Raw genomic sequence first — 21,295 nt, 5'->3', positions numbered from 1 at the left:
CGCTCGCGCGCGCGACTGGCCAGCAGACACAAGATCGAACGTTTATTCGAATCGCTTGGGAAGATTCCACTTGCCCTCGTGCTCTCGTGCTCGCCTCGAACAATGCCGATTAATTTGGTCGAGAGTCACGCGTCGCCGTGCGATGTCAGCTCGGTCGGGCCCGCCGGTCGTCGTCGATCAACGTGACGACCGATGCGAGACACGAGCGACGCGCGTCATCGTTATTACGCGCGTCTCGTATTACGCAACGAAACGTATAGGCGGGAAAACGATCCGAGAACGGGACACGGAAGGACGCGAGGCGAGGCGAGGCGAGGCGAGCGAGGCAAGACATGCGAGGCGAAAAGAGGAGAGAAAGGTGGAGAGAATTCGCGATTGGCGAGGAACGGCACGCGCCACGGGCTACCACGGCGACATTGTACGCGCGTGTTTTTTTACTTGTACTCCATGTTGTGTGCTTCACTTACCTCTGGCACGGAGGTGGTTTCGACTTCTCGGCGTTGGCGAAACATCGAAGAACGACGAGGAGCGCGAGGAACGTAGCAGCACCATTCACCAGGATATTTCTCGAACCACACCGGATGGAACAGCTCGAGGCCATTTTCTCTTCGCCGATGATCTTCCGCGATCTCTTTCTCTTCTCTCTTTTTCTTTTCTCGATTCGAGTCTCTTACTTTTCTCTTCTCTTTTCCTTTCTTCTTCGTCCTTCTCCTCCTCCCCTTTTACTTCTCTCTTTTCTTCTTCTTCTTCTTCTTCTGTTTTCTTCTTCTTTTTTTTAGATTTACCTCTTAGCTTTACTAAATTTCGAAAAAACGGATGCGCGTGCACGCAGCGAATCCTTTTTTATTTTTTTTTTTTAATCGAATATATTTTGCGATAAAATATATATATATATATATATTGAATTATGTATGGTGTCTATGCATCCTGTCCACTTTTTTTGAATAAAAGCATTTCGTTTTCTTCTCCTTGTAGCTTGCTGCGTCCGTTTTCTTTCCCCCTTTCTCTCACTCTTTTTCACCCCCCTTTTTCGCGCTTAAGCTCTTTTTTTTTTTTTTAGTCTTGCACTCGCTTCGTATCGATTCGTTTTATTTATCTTATGTGATATTATTGATAATGCGATTTGCGATTGCGCTAGCAACGAGACGCAAGACGATATTAGAGCTTTTCTTACTTTCTAGTGATTGCTCGTGGATGAGGAGAGGCCGACTGGCGTAGTCTACGGGGCGGTCTCAGCTGCGAGAACAGGGATGCATCTTCCCTGAAACAAAAGAAAATTGGAGACACGGATTAATATACGTCGCGAGATCGACGATGAATCGTGGTCGGAAATCGAGAGGCGGCTGAACCGTGGTATCCACCGTTGAAAGCGGTGTAAAGAGATTGAGCGGAATGTCGCGTGATCTGTTCGACGAGACTTTGAACGAACGAGAGTTTTTGACGAAACGTACGTTGTTTAAAAATAACGAATCCCGAACATCAGGACTCTTCTTATACACCACCCAGTTTCTGGCCGCCACGAATTCGTTGGTTTAACGCCAGAATTGTTCGTTATAGAGAGAGAGAGAGACTAATGACTATCGCGTACCGTGTATCCGGGCGGCGCAGAATCGACAGGCGATGTTGGGCGCGTTACGCGGGATCGCATTAGCTCGATTAGGAAAATTTCCACGAGCGGCGAAGAGGCGCGAAGAGCGAAGCGAAAATCGTTTCGATGATTTATCTTACGATCGTTTCGCTCGTTCGTTCGTTCGATCGAAGAAATTAGCTCGAACGGCCGAGCTCCAACGACTATGACAGCCAAAGTGTACACCTGCTATATTCGCGTCGCTTCGTTTATTAACCAACCATTCAAACGCCTCTTCCTCGAACCTTAATAGGTCCAACGGAGATTGGATTTGATTCACGATCTAATCATCGAGAGAATAAGTCGAGTAAATCGATCCTCCGCGTGACGAGGATACGCGATATCGTAAGACTATACATTTTTGGCGCAACGCAATACCTTTAAGCATAACGCGGACACGATTCTACGATCTTTATTAACAATATCTTGCCACTTCCTTTCTTCCTTGCTCTCCTGTTTTTCTCTTTATTAAGAAATTCTAATTAAAAAAAAAAAAGAAAAAAAATATGCATATCGATGCATCTTCCTTTTCGACCTATTCGTACTTACGGCGACGATTCGGTGACGTAAATGCAAAAATCTTGGTTATCTTACGATTGTCACGGATCGTAATGGTTGTTTGAAAATCGAGGAGAAAAAATTAATCGTCTTAGAAAATTTCGAGATAATAAAAAATCGCTGGTATTCGTACGGAGAAGGTATACGGTGTACGGTACGCGGTGAGAGATATACGGTACGCGACTAAATCGGTCGAGATGATACGCGGTCGCTTTATGAGCACGCGCGATCGTCTATGCGCGAGAAATGCGTCAAGAATGCGCGAAGAACGCAAGAGGCGAGCCCCCAGCATCGCGAGTCCCGATTGGTCCCGATTAGTCCCGATTGGTCCCGATTAGTCCCGAACGGCCCGCATTGCTGCACCGCGTCATAACGAACTGCTACAGACACTCGGCCCATACCGTGTTACAGATTCGAACTTACTCTCATTCCCCGCCTCCAGCTTTCCGTTTTGCTTGTCAACTCCTCTAACCACGATAAGCCGCGAATTATCCCATTCTTCGCAACTCATTCCTACATGGTTCACACATGCTACATTCGATCGGTCAAGGACATGATAGTACGATTTTTATCCAATCTTATCCTTTACAAAAACACTCGATCTATCGAATCAATCTTATGCTCGTATTTGCGATTCCATAAAAATATAATACTGTGAAAAATATATTTCTCTTTGAGATCTATCGAACAAATAAAAAAAAAAAAAAAAAAAACAGAGAAGAGTTTCTATCTTCGTTTCGGTTGATATTTTAAGATCAAGTATCACGAGTAGATTTGATGGATGTGACAAATTGCACATGTCTCGTTATCCATAGCAAAGAGAGTATCGTGATATGCATGATACCTTCGCGACGAAAAACCATGTGTTGGGATTGGTCGAAGGAAGAACGAGGAAGGGAAGGCAAAGGGAGTGTAAAGCCAATTGCGCGTAAGAAGTCTTCGAGTTTAATAGCGATATGCCGCGACCAAATGAACGTTGCTGTAACGACAATCATTCTATTGGCTATTTTTAGATGGAAATAGGTCGGAGCGGAGGGCTCGCGGTATCGAGAGGGCACACGGTGACGATGACGACAATAATGACAACCAGAAAGGAGCAAAAATTTTGTAATGCATTCCTTTTGATTCTCGTTCGAATTATCAAACAGAAAGATACCATGTATACATGATATATGACAAAATGGAAGATTAAGATATATAGATAATAAGCAACTACAGTACAATTATCTATCATTACGACTGTGTACAAAATATAATGAAGAATTAATTTTTATTCGCGTAATGAGATTGTTATTATTATTATTAGATAATTCAATAATGCACGTTTTATTTAAAACATTAATATAACTGCTGTATATCTGCAACTTACGAAATATGCATGAAAACGCACGTTCCGAATAATCGGCAATATCCACCTCTTCTTTTCTTTCGCGATTCGAACTAAGTATTTATCAATGAACGTGACCCAATTGGACAACGTTCACGTCAATCGATTGACCTTGACAATTTTACCGAATATTTAAAGTAATCTATATCGATATACGCAAAAGATTACCGAATCTTAAAAGATTATTTCAAATTTAAAATCGTGCGCTTATTCGTATGTCCTGAAATATTAAAAATAATTTTAGTAAATATGTAAAAATCAAAATTATTTTTTAAAATTAAAAAAAGAAGTAGTTCGACTTCAACTCTAATTCAAATCTAATAATTGATTTCTATATCGATCATGTCTTATGATTATCGTCATATTTATATATGATGAAATAATTAAGAAAAAACACATATATCATATATGTAATGTGCATGAAAACTAATTATTTGTATATATTTTTTTTTGTTATTTTAAAATATAACTGGATATAAATATTATTAAAATATTTCTATATGTATTTTTTATTCTCTAATGTTTCTTTATTCTATAACATATTTTCTATTCAAATATGAAAAATCATTGAAAATATTAGTGCTTCCATCTTTTAAGGATATAAAATAACAAAATACATAGATCATTACTGATTGGTAGTAGGCAACAACGGTCTTGGTCGATAATACGAACATGAAACGACTGTTGGTAATATGACATTGGTAATATGAAGCTTTCGATGCACGACGAAACAAAAGAATAGATTTACGCAATAAAGAAATATACTTCGATCATGGATCGATGAATCAAATTCATTCATTAGCATTTAATACTCCAAAATAATATTTTTTACGCATAAGAAAGCCGAATATTTTGAATCGATTTCTAAGAATACTTGTTTTAAATTTGACCGCGTTTGCGATGAACGATGTGGCGTGTGCATCGGCACGTATGCCGAAATATGTTCTGTTCTATGTTAAGAAATAAAATTGAATTGTATTTAATTGTACCGAATCGCATTTTATATCATTAAAAGTAAAATAAAAAAAAAGGATTAGGCGTAAATTTATTTGTTAAATAAAAAGAGACAAAATATTACTTTGATCTTTGATATTGTCTTTTTACTCATCGTAAACTTGATTGATATAAACACATTTTTTCGACCATTTGTATGATCGACACAGATAAATCATTGCTTAAATTTCTCGGATGAATCTATTTCAAAACAGCTATTATGGAAAATTTTTGTCGCTATTACGACTCGTCGATAACGTCTAATCACAATAATTCTGATATACCAATTCACAGGGAAGGAACAAAATAATAAAACGCAATTGCGCGAGCCCCCGATTATTTCATTGCATGCTGACGTCAAATTACTCGTCAACCAATCATCAAGCTTGCGTATCGATGAGCCCCTCACTCGAAAAATCGACGAACATGCGTACCATTTCCTCACAATTTTAATGGTCACATTTTTCAATGACATGTTAGCAAATTTAATAAAGTTTATAATCTCAAATATTTCCTTTATATTGTTCGCCAATATTTATCGATCGCTTTTGATTTGATCGAAAAAACCAAATTTATGAATCTATAATAAGAAAACGTTGCCGAAATGATTATTCTTTTACAATTTTTTGAGAATACACGACATTATTAAATTGCATTTATGATTGAAACGAATATAACATTCATTTTTCCGATTCAATCATTGTTATTGTTTATTCTATATTTAAATACTATAATCATAGAAAAAGAGAAAATAATACGAAATTTAGATCATTAATTAAACGAAATAAAGATACATCTGCTAAAGAGAATTTTATTTTCTTGATTGAAATTCTTTTACGCGATTAGAATCGAATAGTGACGTTGTATCGTTGTAACATTTTTTTGGCGCTTTTTATGCATTTATAAATTAATTTAATTATTACAAATACAAATTAGATGCAAATTTACTCATTAAAACGTTTTTTTTCATTTTACTTTATAATTTTTTCATTTTAATTTGTATTTATATGTAAAAGAATTTGGTAGTCATGACGAATTGCATAATAAGTCCTATATGTCTAATACACATGAAGAATAAAAAATGATGCCGAACAATGATGCTCTTCATCATGATCGACAATTGTGAATTGGTTTCTGAAAGAGATAAGACATAGTACCATTGGAAGAAAAGAATTAGGCTATCAAATTGATTTGATAGCAATTACGATTTCGAATCATACTGACGTCAATGAAAATTTTTTTTTATTTTTTACATCTAAAAACAAGAATCCTCGATATTATTCTAAAAAGAAAATACAATAATTGTCTACCTATGGAACTCTATGCATCTTGAGATATATATATATAGCAATATGTTACAATTTATAATTTTAAATGAACATTTATTGCGTTGCAAAGTTAAAAGAATTAAAATTATTTCTTTTTTTTTGATTAAATTAACGCTAATAAAACTTTTTAATAGTTTTTCTTGATTACATGAATCAAAAATTTTGTTACACAAATTAATAATTATACGCACTGAAGTTGCCGCGAATGAAATTGCAACGTCAGTAAGCACACATCTCATTCTCATTCGAGATTGTACAAAGTCTCCTAGCGTGTCTCATTACGTCACAAGAATTAAAATAACTTGCTTGAATCTAAATGATCAAAGTTTCATCACAACCATAACATCATACAAAATGATATCGCCATTGAAATGCGTGGAAACCGGTAAATCTAATATGTATATATACTTGATAGTATGACCTTTTGAACTTGGCATCGATACATGAACAGCATGATATATGTAAGAAAATAGTGAATGTGTGCATGTGAATTAAATGATATAATGTTATAATAAGAAAAATTTTTAAATAGATAGATTCAATGAAGAATATAATCGCATTATTCCTATAATGAAAACAAATCGTAAATCACTGAATAAGAATAGAAAACTGCAATTGAAGAGAAAAAGGAAAAGGAATGAGATCCGCTGGGAATCGAGCCTCTTGGCCGATGACCAGTTGAACCAATAGTAAGACGTCTCGGAACCAACGCCTACCAATTCAACCAATCACAGATTAACTTTTCCGAAGGCGCGTCATATGTATCCGCTTTTTCTGATCATTGAGAACCAAACATCATTGACTTTTGATGGAATGATTGAATAAATTTTATAATCTTATATATATATATATCTTTCTTTTCAATATCTATCTATATTTTTTTTAAATTTATCCTGAGATAAAATTTTGATTTATATTATTCGATTAATTTATTTCATCACGCGATTAATGCATTTTTATTTTAATTAGTTTTGCTTCTATTATAATTAAATATATGATAAGAGTACATCTCATGGGGGAGTCGCTACAAAATAAATTCATAATATTATAACACAAAATCTAATAATACCATTAGGTCGACCCTCTAACTTACTTTGAAATCAATTTTGGCAACTGCTCAATTGTGACATTGCCATACTAACATTATAACCTAACATTACTTAAGACAATGCAAAATTTCATTTAAATCGATTTAAACTATATAGATTGATTGGTTGATAAATGGATTTTGTTGAACGATCATTAATTTTGTCGGAAAAAATTTAATTTTGTAATAGTATTTCGATATGTCTATATTCATCAATACCATTTTTTTCTTCTTTTATTATCTATTCTATGAATTGCACACTACCAAAACGAAAAACATTTCAATGTGACCTGGAGGAAGGAGGGAGTAGTAAACGCGCGCAAAATGCGAAATACCAAATTCAAGGTTATCTTTCATTTTTTATTTTCTATGAAAAAACAGACATATACGTATTAATATTAAATTAGTGATGATTATATAAAATATTTTTGTTTACCTAAAATCATTTATATAAATTTAAAAACAAATTTCATATCAAACTTTTAAAGTTTTTAAATTTTATCTTGTCTCATGTATAAAATATATGTATTAAACATTCGAAAAAAAAAAAAGAAAAAAAAATTATATAAGATTATCTAAAAAAGGAAAAACTTTCATCCAATAAGAATCAAATATATAGCAGTAAACGTCAGAACACGTGTTTTCAAATGAATCAGGAAAACGCTATATGTAAAAGATTGAAGAAATACATCTCTTTTACAAGAAATAAACGTACCTTTGGGTATTTTATTAGTGAATCAGATGAAAAAGAAAGGAAAAATTATCACATAATAAATCCACTTGCATCCTTTTGAATTAATCACTCTTGGTATTAGAATAACGAATCACACAATTTTAGAAACGAAAGCACACGCGATACGAATGCGAATCAAAGAAATAATAAGAATAAATACATATAGATATAGTTTGATGACGAAAATTAATCAGTTTATTGCAGAGAAACGAAAATGTACTCCCCGTTCCGCGTTGCGTATGTGACTGACCGAGAGTATCCAAGTCATTCCAAGCGAACCTCCATCGTTCAGACACTCTTGCTCACTCGTTCATTCTCTCTCTCACTCATTTCATTTCATCCTTTTCTTTTATACGACGCTTGTATTTTCGCTCTCTATTTTCATATTTCTCTCTTTTTTAATAGAGACAAGTATCATTCGTATGTCTACAGTGTTTCAAATAAAAGCAACTACATAAAACTTTCATATAAATCATAATAAAATCATATATATTGCAAAAAATATAAAATATTAAATAGATATGTTAGAAGGAAATAATTGAAACATTTCCTGGAAGAACTTTCTTTTTTCTTTTTCTTTTCACTTACGTTTAAACTCGATCTAGTCTCATGAACAACCCGGTATGAACTGGTTTGCAACAGCGTATATGTGTGCATTGTGGTGACTACCTAAGCATCGAATTTGCGCGAAGATAAGCGAAAACAACCGAAGACAAACACGTGTTCATGATGCGAATCATTCACTAATTTTATCTCGACCATAAATGAACAAAACTTTCATTGTTATTATTATAAGTTTATTCAATTAGTAAATATGTTATAGAAAATCATTTTGCCAACATACATTATTCAGATAAAACGTTTCATTTTATTTATCGATATTTTTTTATTTGTGTATATGATTCTAATATAATCTATATGAGTTTTTTGCTTACGACATCTCATCATTTTTTATTCGATAGATTAAACAAATTTGCCAAATAAAGAAGCATATATATGTAAGAATGATTAAAGTATTTTCGATAATCTTCATTTTTTTTGTACTTTTTTCTGAGATAAGAAAATTTTCTAAAAACTTATACCCTAAACATGAATTGATAATTTTTACAAAAATTTAATATACGAAAATTATCGAATCAATACAAAGAATCGAATGTATCACGTGTCATTTACAAATATATATTGTATATTCTTTCATCGTTACAGGAGACAAACAGGAGTAATTACACATCATGAAATTGATATATCATTAATATATTGCAGATGTATATAAGCGAATGTTTGATTGATATAAAAAATAAAAATTGAATATCTATACTATCTATCTTTGATCTATAAAAAAATATAATATATCATAAATCAAATTTTATCGTTACCAATCTTTTTCGTATTCAATTTCATCCTTCAATTTACAAAATTTACCTTAGTATAATCATTATATAAACATATGGTTGCTTCAACGAAGGAATGTCTTTTAGTAATTCAACACGACAACAATGACGATCGATTTTTTCTCGCTAAAGAAATGTATGACTTAAAAAATCGATTCGTTTGCTTGCAATGTTATCTTTAAATTGGTGATAATGAATCGTATAACAAATGAAAAGTGCAATTATGATCAAAAATAACGTATATAGTGATGAAAATAAATAAATACCTAGAAAAATATGTATTTTTAAGAATATTTATTTAAAAAAGAAAAATAATAATTGCTTGTTCATCGACAATGAAAAATATTATATACATACCGTTTGAAATGACCTCAGATTCTTTTTTAGCGTCCTTAACCTCGACACTATTTCATCGAAGAAAAATCCGTAGAAATCGAAACACAATAAATAAAATAAATAATAATTTTAAGTTATTTGCATTTTCATCGGTAAAAAGTTTTGTTTTAAAAGATTTGCACTATGTAATTTTAAATCATAAACATATCGTAAAGAAGAATCGCGTGAATGTTGAACATCACACTATTCCAATACACGTGACTTCTTGCTTATAAGTGTTAGATATCTCTTGTCAGCAAACTAATATCGTTAGAGGTTAGGTATCACTTTTAGTTTTCAGTTTCACAATTATTCTTTAACTCAATTGAATTGATTAAACCATTGATTAGCGAAAATATGCACGAATAACAATATCGTATTCAATAAAGAAGAAGAAAGTTATTATCCGAAAAATTAAAATAACGAAATAGCAAAATCATACTGCAACGTACCGTGTACGGCACTGGCAACAAGGGAGCGCAACCTTCGAAATGTACAAACTACACCGACATCCAATCGCTCACTGACGTACCAGTGTGAATCGGAAAAACTTTTATATACTTCTCTTATCGATACGTTTTGCCGACAATTATGTATTACTTACCTGTTACGATAATTCTTTTATTTATTTTTTTTGACTTTTATCTATTTTTAAAAATTATTTATAAATTATTATAACTATTTTAAAAAATATATTTTTTTTTTAGTAATTCAATGGTATATATATATGTGTGTGTGTGTATATATATATGTGTACTTGTTAATGTAAAAATGATTATCACAAATTGATATAACACCATACTTTATAAGTTAAAATAATAAAAATATACAAATGAACTATATATATTTTTATATTCGTTTTTTGTTGTTGTAATTCAAGAAATAAAAAGTATCTAATAATAATAATTTTTACTAACGTTTTTCTAGTAGGTATTCAATTGTTATTCAATAGTGCAACGAATTGAGAAAATTAAATTGAAACACAAGGTTTAAACAATTTAAACAAATTTTTAACATTCCTAATTTCATATATACAACTTATCACCGAATGTTTTTATTACAACATAATTATAATTTTATCTATGTGATCTATTAGATTCATGTTTATTGTAAAACTGCTACTTTTGTGCACTCAATTTCAGTCAATTTGTCTTATATATACATTAATTCATCTTTCATTATAAATATAATAATAATAGAAATAATAATAATAATAATAAATAATAATAAAAATGAAAATATTTATGTCAACTGAATATAATAATTATTTTTCAAAGCAAAATATGATTTAAACATAAAAATTAATCGATGTATGATAATTATTGATGTGGTTGTATAGTAAGATTAAAAAATATAAATCTTATTTAGATTTATTCTTAATATTCGAAAATCATTTGGTATATGTAACTGAAAAATCGCAAATGTAATTTGCGATTATTGTAAAATTAAATAATGATTTGATTATAGTATGTTTTATACAAATAATAGTAATTAAAATATATTATTATTACTCAATCCAATATATCGTTCATTATCATAATATATGAATCCTACACATGTTTGATTTGAAATTATCATGAATGTTTGTAACAATGTTTTTAGTGGCGAAATTTTTCCACGATTAAACGATTCGATCAATTGGTCGGGTCAACGAGAACGGAGAATTACTGGGGTCCCCAAGTACGTTGACACAATGTCCAGAGTTCTGTACACACATATATGTGTAATACTAAAATGTGATTCACTAGCGCCGGCGTTCAATTGATTTAAAATGCTGTAATAAATTCTTATGTGCGTGCAATGAACCTTGGACCACAAGATAAGAAAAATTATTTTCTAATGTCCATTATCCATTAGTCTTTGGATAATTAATTTGCATTAAAGACTTCGATTGGATAAAACATATAGAGAACCATTGTGACTCAATATATAAAGAAAGAAATAAAACATATAAATATATGATACATAAGAAATAAAATGAAATATAAAATAAATCTCTGAATAATTAAATTATATAAAATTTAAACAATTTAACAAAATTAATATTTTTATTATATTTATATTATTGGTAGAATGTGATCGGGGAGGAAAAAAAGAAAGAAAATATAATCGTATAAAATGAATGAAAAATTAAATTTGATCGATGAAACTAACAAATTTATTGACTAAATTATATATATATATATATATATAATATATATATTATAATATATATTATATATATTAACTACGACTTCACAGACTTACCGGTTCCGAATTTGATATTTATCATCGATTGATCCACAATGACGTCGCAGTTGGTAGCCTTGATGGGTGCGCTGCCCGCTGCAACTCAGGCAACGGCGAGCTCCTTGCCAAACAAACAGCATCACTAGACAATGAAACGAAGATCCCTCAACCTCTTTATTCCAACTTTCTAATTAATTGTATGCTAGATATGAAGTACTGGACTCGCGTATGTACGATACAAAAACTTTAAATCTTATTACGAAATAAAAATAACATATATTTTTTTTTTAATTTTTATATAAATTATATATATAGTGGCATGTTTGATTATAACAATGCGCTGTACAAAGTAATAATTTGCCAGAGTAATTAAATAGAATCTGTCTAAACTTCAAATTAAAATATTTCATTATACGATTTAAAACTATCTTTGATTTGATTTTTTTTATATTTTACATAAATTTAAGTTAATATTGTGATGTATTATGATCCAAAATTATAAGAATTTCAATTCAAAATTCATTCTTTTATAACTTCTTAAATAAATACACATATATATTTAAATGAAATAACTTATCGCAAAACGATATTTCATCAAATTTGTACAAATGCATGCATATGATGTATATCGAATAATTTACAAGAATAATTAATAATAAATAATAATAATAATAATACTAATACTAGTGAAAATAATATAAAAAACAATATTTTATTTATAAATCTTTTTGTTTCATTTATATATATATATTTGTTTTATCACAATCGTACGTGTTACTATACAAATTACTATGTTATAATTAATAGTTTTATTTGTCTAATAAATAAAAAATGTATATGAAATATTATGTAACGCCTATACAAAAATTTTTATCATTTATATATATCAATATAAAATTACAATGAACGTATAAAACACAATGACATTAATATTATACTTGAAATAAAATTTTCATAAATGAAATATAACATAGACTTAACACTATGAAACTTGTTCATAGTGTTTCACCATGTATATATATAAATCACATATCAGACTGATAATAAAACTGAATATCGATTTTGAATATTTTTTAAATATTGAAAAAAGTTTTGTATATTTTACAATCTACAACAATAATTGTCACTAAATATTATTAATGCAATCAATAAACTTAAAAAAATTATTCATTAATATTATTATTTTTTGTATTCCTAAAAAAAAAAAATTAAGAATACTTAATATATATCATTAGAATGACTAAATCTAAGCTTATATCGAATGCATTTTCTAATGAATTAACGTTCTTATAAAAAATATTAAAAAAAGAAAATAATTTTTTTTTCAGAATTATTACATTACGCATCTACTTTAATCGATGAATGAGAATAAATAAATCGCATTATAAGCATAAATAACATTGTGAAATTGCTGCAACAATGATAAAATTCAAAATTTTTAATTTTTAATATAGAACAATTATTGTTTGGATTTCTTATCGATGGAATTTTACAAGTAAATTTTCAATTTGATATTTTAAATCATAATTTTATATTTTTGCTTTCATTGTTGCAGTAAATGTAATAAATATTATATTTATGTTGGAAAGAATACATGTGTAATAAAATTGAACAAAATACGCATGTTTTTACAAGAAAATACGGATGAAAATATATATATGTATATATATGTGCAAAGATATATAAATCTATAATTGAGCGATTGAAAAAAATATAATTTATAACAATTTAATGAGTTTTAGTTGACAAAAGTATTTTTTTCTTTCTTTCTTATTATAGTTTTTTGACATAATTCATATAAAATAAATATAATGATAAATACAATCTTATAATCTTATATAAAAATGCTTAAAATTTTTAGAATTATACAATTAATAAATAATTATTAAATAAATATATACAATTTCGAATAAAATTTAAAAAATTTATAAATTATTGATCATTGATTAACTTGATGCCACTTAACCTAATACATAAGAACGAAAAGTTTACGATGATATTTTTAAATTATATACCATTATACATATATTGAAACAATATATGTAAGTACAATTTTTCTTTTCTTCAGTACTTTCCATTTATAATTTTATTTAAATCAGTGAGTTTCCCCAAGTGATTATTAACCTGGTTAACCTGATTTTTGGCTGCTTTGTACTCCTACCTTAAACAGGCAATAAGAAGTTTAACTGTAAATTAACTTTAATTTATAAAATTGTATAAATTTTTATATTTTGGAAAGTTTATGACATTATTTTCACACATATAATATAATTTTATTCTGTTTTAAACATGTGACATTAGACATATCGCATAACACAGATACATTGCATGTAGGACTATATTAATATTTCGATTTATTAATATATGTATATATATTTATAAACTATGTTATTTTAATTATATATATATATATATATATATTTACAAAATATGTTATTTTAATTGATTTTCTGGATATTGCATATCTTCTTTTATAAGAAAATATTTATTATAAACTTATGTATGATTCAATATATTTATTGATAATATTTTACACAAATAAGAAATCATTATATCAAATTTGTAAAATGACATTTTTATATGCCAATTATGAATATTATAATATTGTTTTATTTAAAATAAATATTTAGTATACATAAAATTATTTGTTTAAATTTTTATAGTCTAATAGCAATTGTATGCAATATAATTTGGATTTAATTTTGAACTAAGAGGAGAAATGACGAATCCTCGTGATGAATCTATTTTAAGTTCAAAATAATATATATATGTATGTGTAAAAATTATTATTGCAAAAGGAAGTCTGTATAAATTATTCGTCAATAGCTTATACATACATTTCAAAAATATAACTTTATCGTCAATTCTTAAATAAAATATTATTAAAGTACGAAGAAAGGAAAATTTAAAACCTCCATATATTTTATATTTTATGACATTTAAATTTTTTTTGAATTAAAAGATGAAAAGTTTTATATATTTATTTCAAAATCAAAAATTATTTTTAGATCAAAGATCTGAACGAATGGAAAAGCAAATAAAAATATTACCGTAGTAAAAATATTATTCGTATTAAATTTTTTATGCATAGATACAAAATATATATTTTCTTAATTTGATCATTTAAAAATACATATATTTTACTTACCTTGTGAAAGTATAAAATACGCGATAGTGTCTTGAATATTCCACGCGGTCAAAAGAAAGCAATTTAAGTTCTAGGCGTTATTATTGTATATCACAATTTATTTTTTTTATTCACTATTAATTCACTGTTCCACGATCGCTTCACGATTCATATACTATCGAAAACGCCATAAATTCTGAAATATTTTTTGTAGAAAAAGACACAAGAATTTGATACTGTTTCGAACACAGATGTTGAACACGGTAAAATTGTTAAAATGTATATACACTTGTACATATTATTAATAACGACACAGCGAATGGACGGTCAATAAACGTTCTCGCGAGAACCTGTCAGATTAACATGAAATTTTACAAAACGATCAACACTAATCGAGGTACCATTGAATACTGCCAAGTATAGACAATCGCACGCATGCGCTCACATTCCTTTGCATTCTAAATTCAGCGGGAAGTATGAAGTATCTTTTAACCGTTAATACGAACTCATACATCGCAACTATATATAAAAGTTACAACGAATACATACTACATGAATGTAAGTATGAAAACTATATAATTTAATTAATGGTATCTTACAATTAACAATTATATAAATCAACGATTAAATGAAAAATTATATCATTGATATTTGCCAATGAAAGCGATAATAAACAGAGCAATTAAACAGCAACAATATATGCATACCATATGCATGCGTGCGCACGCGCAATGTTTGTATTTCTTGACATATGTATATCATTGATTAGATCATGTATTAAGAAATATACAAAAGGGTTACACGTTTTATCGAAATGACAATAAATCACACTATAAAATATGTTAAACTTTTCTTTAGATGTATAAAATTTAGTTATTTGAATAAGTTATTAAATATTATCGTATATATCAAAATGAATATAATTTGGTATCAACTGAAAATAGTGATAAGTACAAGATGTAAAAGTAATGAAAAGCACATGATCAAAATGAAAAGTTTTAAATAAATTTATACAAAATATTATCCCATCCTTTTTGTTGTTATGCAGCTATTATGCCGTATAAAATTTGTTACAGTTATTAAATAGTTAATTGAAAAAGATTTAATATACTACAGCCTCTTTACAGTCATATGGATCCGATAATCTTATTCTTTTTGAGTTGTTAACAAATATAGTTTTAAAATAAAATCGTACATATAGAAGGAGCTTCTGCAAGCGTTCACTATAACATAATTTCTTGCCGAAGTAGTCAAGTATCAAAACATACAGTATATATTATAATATACGATTCTTAAAATCAAATAGTACGGTAATAAATATAAATATTTCGTTAAAAAAACGATCGCAATTTTAAAAACTAGATTCTTAAGACAAATATTAGATATACTACCTTAATGATTTCAACATATTTACATAGCAATGTACACCTATTACATTTTTTTGTACACAAATGGAGAGAGTGATGTGATGTATGTATAGCTCATTGCGTTTTTGATTTTTTTTTACTAATTATTGATTTAATGCATCATTTTGTGAAGTTTTAAGATTTTTCCTAAGCGTTGTTTAGCAGTTTTCATCCCTTTCTTTGGTTTTCGTTCTGAAAATGAAAATAGATTAATATATTGAACATTGATTATAAATAATTTTAATAAAATAAAAAATATCCAAAGAAAGAAAAAAATAAACTCGGGACTATATATTACCAACTGGAACCGGGGCTGCTAATTTTGCTTTTACATCTTTAAGCCTGTTAGGGCTAGTTAATATTGAACCGAATCCGATGCTTGTTTTTACAGTATTTTCTGAAGTTGTAGTCGATGTACCAGTTGTCGATGTTACAGATGAATTCTTTTGCTTCTTTTTATTATATGTCCGCTTGGTTGTACTCTGTTATTTTATATGCAATAAATTAATTTCATTTTAATTATTGTTAAATAAAATAAAAAAAGATATAACAATCGTAAGAAGTTTATTGTCAATAAAATTAATATTAATTTATAAATAGTTTCGTACCAAGAAGTTAAAAGTTAAATAAACAAAAATGTATTTATTTTTATAATTTTACATATAATAAAACACAAATATGAATCGAATGGTTATCAAAATACAATCATAAATATACATGCAACGTACGTTATGAAACGAATAGTGAAACCGTAATATGCCTACCAATTTCTTCTTGGAGCCTTTATCCATGTTGTTATCCAGATAATCGTCCTATACGATATGAGTATGCAAGAAAGAAATAATTATGAAAATGCATATGAATGTAAATATAAAATACATAGTGTAATAAATGAGTTAATTTGTGTTATAAAAACAAATCTATATTATATGATATGCAATAAATATCAAGTTAAAAGTAAATTTAATTGCCAATTAATACAATAATCAGTATTATAATGATGACGATGATGACGACGACAACGATGATGATGATGATAATGATGATGATGATGATGATGATGATGATGATAATGATGATGATAATGATGATAATGATGATAATGATGATGATGATGATAATCAAAAACAACGAAAAGAATAAAAACATCGATAACAACAATAATAACAACAATAATAATAATAAAAAGAAAATGAAAAAACAAAGAAATTTGTATATACCGATTGTTTTGCGCGTTTTGCTGCTGCTGCTTCGAGTCCTTTTTCAACAGATGTTTTTTTGACACCTTCTCGAGCTGGACGATTCGTTTTTGGCAAAAGAGGTCCTACTCTGGCTTTTGGATTCCATGCCTCATCTATTTGACTTTTCGCTTTTGGTTTAAAGATAGAATCTTCGTCATCCGAAGCGTCAAGAGATGGATAAACTATATCGAAAAATATATGATAATCATTATTAATTGTAAATATAATTCCATTCAAATAAAACAAATAATATTTTTATGATTTTACATACTAAAATCATCGTCTTGATGAACTTTATCGATATTTTCTATCGATTGATCGTCGTCTTCATCAGGTTGCATTTTAGTGATTTTTGTAGATTTCGATGTACTGTTCGATGTAGTTGAATAACATTGTTCGCTGAAGGATAACATCCCAGCGATTGCTTCTCGAGTAGATGGAGATGCCCTACCAGAACTGGTTGTTTTCAATTTATAAATACTAAGACACCAAAAACATAAAACGTAACAATACTATACTATTGGAAAATAATAAAAATACGTGCAAATATGTTTCTTTGATATTAAAAAATTAAACAAAAAGGAAAAAACGAATTAACAAGCAAATTAATAATAAAGAAATATTAAACATGCTTTGTCAAATAAATTTTTCAAAGATGTCAACGTTTAATATCATCTTACCCAGTAGGTGGTGGTATAGGTTGATTGTACTGTGATATCATCGATGTCCTATAATCAAATATTATAATATTATAAGGAATGAAATTATTGCAATTTAATAATTAACTAAGTGTTAACTTACGTTACATCTAATCTTTGAGCACCATTTCCCAAAGTATAAGCCGAAGCTTTTAATAATTCTTCAATACCATTTTTCGGTACATCATTTAAGACATCAACATCTCCATCATAGTCGCGTTTTAACCGTTTTTGCGTATTAATTCTTGGCGCTCTTTTTCGTTTCGGTGATTCATCTATAGTGAATCGACCATAATCACTTTCGTTGCTGCCATCATGAAAATCGTATATAGAAGTTTGCTTCCAAGTTAATTCTTTCGGTGTTCCAAGATGATGATCAGATGTAAACTCGTTATATGTATTTATGTCATCGTGTGTACTTCGTACGACTTCGTTATTGCCAAGTTTAAATCTAATTACAGTTGGACTCTGTTTTCCTGGTTTTGACGATCGTTTATTACTAACGGAAGATGTATTTTTTTCTTCCAACGTTGTATTTTGAGCTTTGACATATGGATACATTATTGGTTTCGGTAGAGTTAATTTTAACGGTGGTCTACCCGATGAGGGTGGTTCCGAGATCGTAGAACTCGTTTTATTCGTCTCTTTTAATGTTGCTTTGAACGGATTATCAGCCATTCTATCAGCAACATCATAATCTACGAAATCTTTGTTTAATGGTTTTTTTTTCTTGCGTTTACTCTCTCGCTCTGGTTTTGGAGGATTTAATGACATTAAGTATCGTTCCGCGTGTCTTATTTCTTTACTAAAATCTTTTAGCAATTTTTGACTATTTATTGTTTCCGGTATTTGACCCCTGCTAATCATATTATACTGAAATAGAAATTAAATACAATCTGATATCTATCTAAATAAAATATCTATTATAGAATGATTTTCCCAGGAAGAAAATAAACGTACATCTTTATCTGTGTTCCATTGTTTTAGAATGCTGAGTAATGCTTTAACACCCTGTAAGAGATATGTGGGACATTTCTTTCCCTCGTTATTTAATTCTTTCAATTCTTTCAGCAATTTTTTTGCTGCGAACCAATTGATTGTCTCAAAACCAGGATATTGAAATTTGGCAGGAGTCTTCATCTTTTTTTCTAATTCGTATATTCTATAGAATACGGATATTAAATTATGACGATTAAAATGATTATTATTATTAGTTGCATATACAATACTTACTGTATTTGCGTTGGAATGTTAAGACTATGTACAAAGTTTCCACCAAAAACTAAAGAATCGACAGGCGTTAACACTGCGTGTATCCATCCTGTTGGAATCATCATGGTTTGGCCTTGTTTTAAAACGCATTTGTAACACGCATCAGCTTGGTCTCCAAAAAAAGTTTCGCTCTGTGTCGAGCTACACATCCAATGTTGATATAATTGTAAATTTGCAGGAGTAGGCCTGATTAAATAAAACACTTTTTCTCCACGTAGCACGTGATACCACACAGATGTGCCACCAAAATCGATATGGAAATCTGTGAAACTGTCTTTGACCCCCATTAGGCAATATTTTTGTACTTCCGGACGTTTTATGTCACTATCCTCGGGCCAATCGCGTGGCCAAACGGAATTAACCCAGTCGAGTTTACGCGCGATGTATGGTGCCTCGACCATTGGAGAAAGACTGCAACGTTTATTTGTCAATTTATATATTATATTTATATACATATACTTCTTAGAAACATTTAAAGCCAATATGTGGCAAGGCAATTAATATTGGTATACCCAGTATTTGTAAATTCAAGACTAATCACATTAAGAACCCTTGTTCTGCAAGGGGAATTGTAATATTCAACAAAGTCTCTTAATTTCATTCTGATATTATTTTGTCTTGTAACATCGATCACATCCATGTCTCGATCTCCACCTGAGAAGAAAAAAAATTCCATTCGATATAACATTTTTTACTATGTAAAAATAACAATATAATATTAATATTAATACCACGAAAAATTAATACCTATACAACTTTCTATATCGTAAACACTGAAGTTCGGAGGTGGAACAGTCATATCAAGTCCATCCTTTCCGTCTATTATAATGGGACTCTCAAAACCATTAGTTTGCAAATGTTGAAGAGTCAATTGTTGTCCTCTAACATGTTTAACAACTTCATCAGCTTTTGGAAAATGTCTGGATTTTAATTCTCTTATAAAAACTGGCGTGCCAGTTTGTACTGGTTTTGTATCCGCATCAGGTTCAGAATAATCGTGTCTATGCCAATTTAATCTTACTTTCACTAAAGTACAATCATCGTCAAAACGATAGAAAATTTATTACTTATCAAAAAATACAATAAAAATACAACAAAAAAAATATAATTTCTATATACTCACTAATCGATGGTCCGCACATTGCTTCACAACGCGGACAATGATATTTGTCAAGATCTATCGACATATATTCCTTTATAGATACGCATCTGTAAATCAAAAAATATATAAATTACTTTTAACAACAATATTTATAAAATTTTTCTTATGTAATATAAAATATATATAAAAAGATTATAATTTTTATATATATATATATTTTTACTTTTATATCGAAAGATATCGTATCATTCGGATAGGTTATGTAAGTATCAACAAAACTTGCCTCTGTAAAGCTATATCGTAATTATTATTTTCATATAAAAAGTTAAGGGGAAAGAAAATTAAGAGAAAAATAATCAAATTATTTGAAAATTTTTTGCAGAATAGAAACCAAAATATATGTTTACGTGTGTTTATATTTAATTTTACAAAGCATAATCTTGTCACAGTATTTTACAGATCGTTGTTTTTAATTGTCACAATTTTTGAACGCTTACCCTCCATGATACCATTCTTTACAAACGTCACATTGTATCATAAATTGTTCAAAATCGTAAGAACGACCGCATAAACAATACGTAACTGGTAACTCCATTTTATGTGAATATTAATGCTAAATACTGCCGCGACTCCGTATCGTTAACATTGGATGGTAACTATAGTAGCCGTGATGCGTCGCTGAAGTGCCGCTCCGTCATCCTTTTTTTAAACGTGCTATTAAAGAAGCGTTTTCATTTTTTC

At 29.3% G+C, this 21,295-nt stretch overlaps 1 protein-coding gene and 1 long non-coding RNA gene across 8 annotated transcripts; one reads left to right on the top strand and one right to left on the bottom strand.

Moving 5' to 3' along the window:
• Positions 1 to 645: 645 nt before the first annotated feature.
• Positions 646 to 21,257, bottom strand: LOC107992465 (lysine-specific demethylase PHF2-like). Of its 7 annotated transcripts, none has more exons than XM_028664141.2 (14): positions 21,138 to 21,257; positions 20,576 to 20,661; positions 20,200 to 20,478; positions 19,965 to 20,106; positions 19,414 to 19,863; positions 19,141 to 19,342; positions 18,284 to 19,053; positions 18,163 to 18,210; positions 17,754 to 17,962; positions 17,462 to 17,664; positions 17,006 to 17,053; positions 16,540 to 16,723; positions 14,857 to 16,433; positions 646 to 1,261 (listed from the first exon to the last, which is right to left on the bottom strand). In XM_028664141.2, exons 2-13 carry the CDS (start codon positions 20,637 to 20,639, stop codon positions 16,354 to 16,356), a joined length of 2,679 nt encoding a protein of 892 aa, XP_028519942.1. In that variant the 5' UTR covers positions 20,640 to 20,661; positions 21,138 to 21,257; the 3' UTR covers positions 646 to 1,261; positions 14,857 to 16,353. The 7 variants fall into 7 exon arrangements, with proteins under 7 accessions (XP_028519942.1, XP_028519938.1, XP_028519939.1 ...); XM_028664137.2 differs by having other exon boundaries at positions 21,052 to 21,194; XM_028664138.2 differs by having other exon boundaries at positions 17,754 to 17,938; positions 21,052 to 21,194.
• Positions 5,930 to 6,738, top strand: LOC133665700 (uncharacterized). The gene is made up of 2 exons (XR_009828902.1): positions 5,930 to 6,354; positions 6,426 to 6,738. It is a non-coding gene; the product is annotated as an uncharacterized LOC133665700 (long non-coding RNA).
• Positions 21,258 to 21,295: the final 38 nt, after the last annotated feature.

Source organism: Apis cerana, linkage group LG2 (assembly GCF_029169275.1).
Source record: "Apis cerana isolate GH-2021 linkage group LG2, AcerK_1.0, whole genome shotgun sequence".
Taxonomy (NCBI): Eukaryota; Metazoa; Arthropoda; class Insecta; order Hymenoptera; family Apidae; genus Apis; species Apis cerana.
The sequence above is the reverse complement of the archived record's forward strand: the minus strand, read 5'-3'. Positions and strand labels throughout refer to the sequence as shown.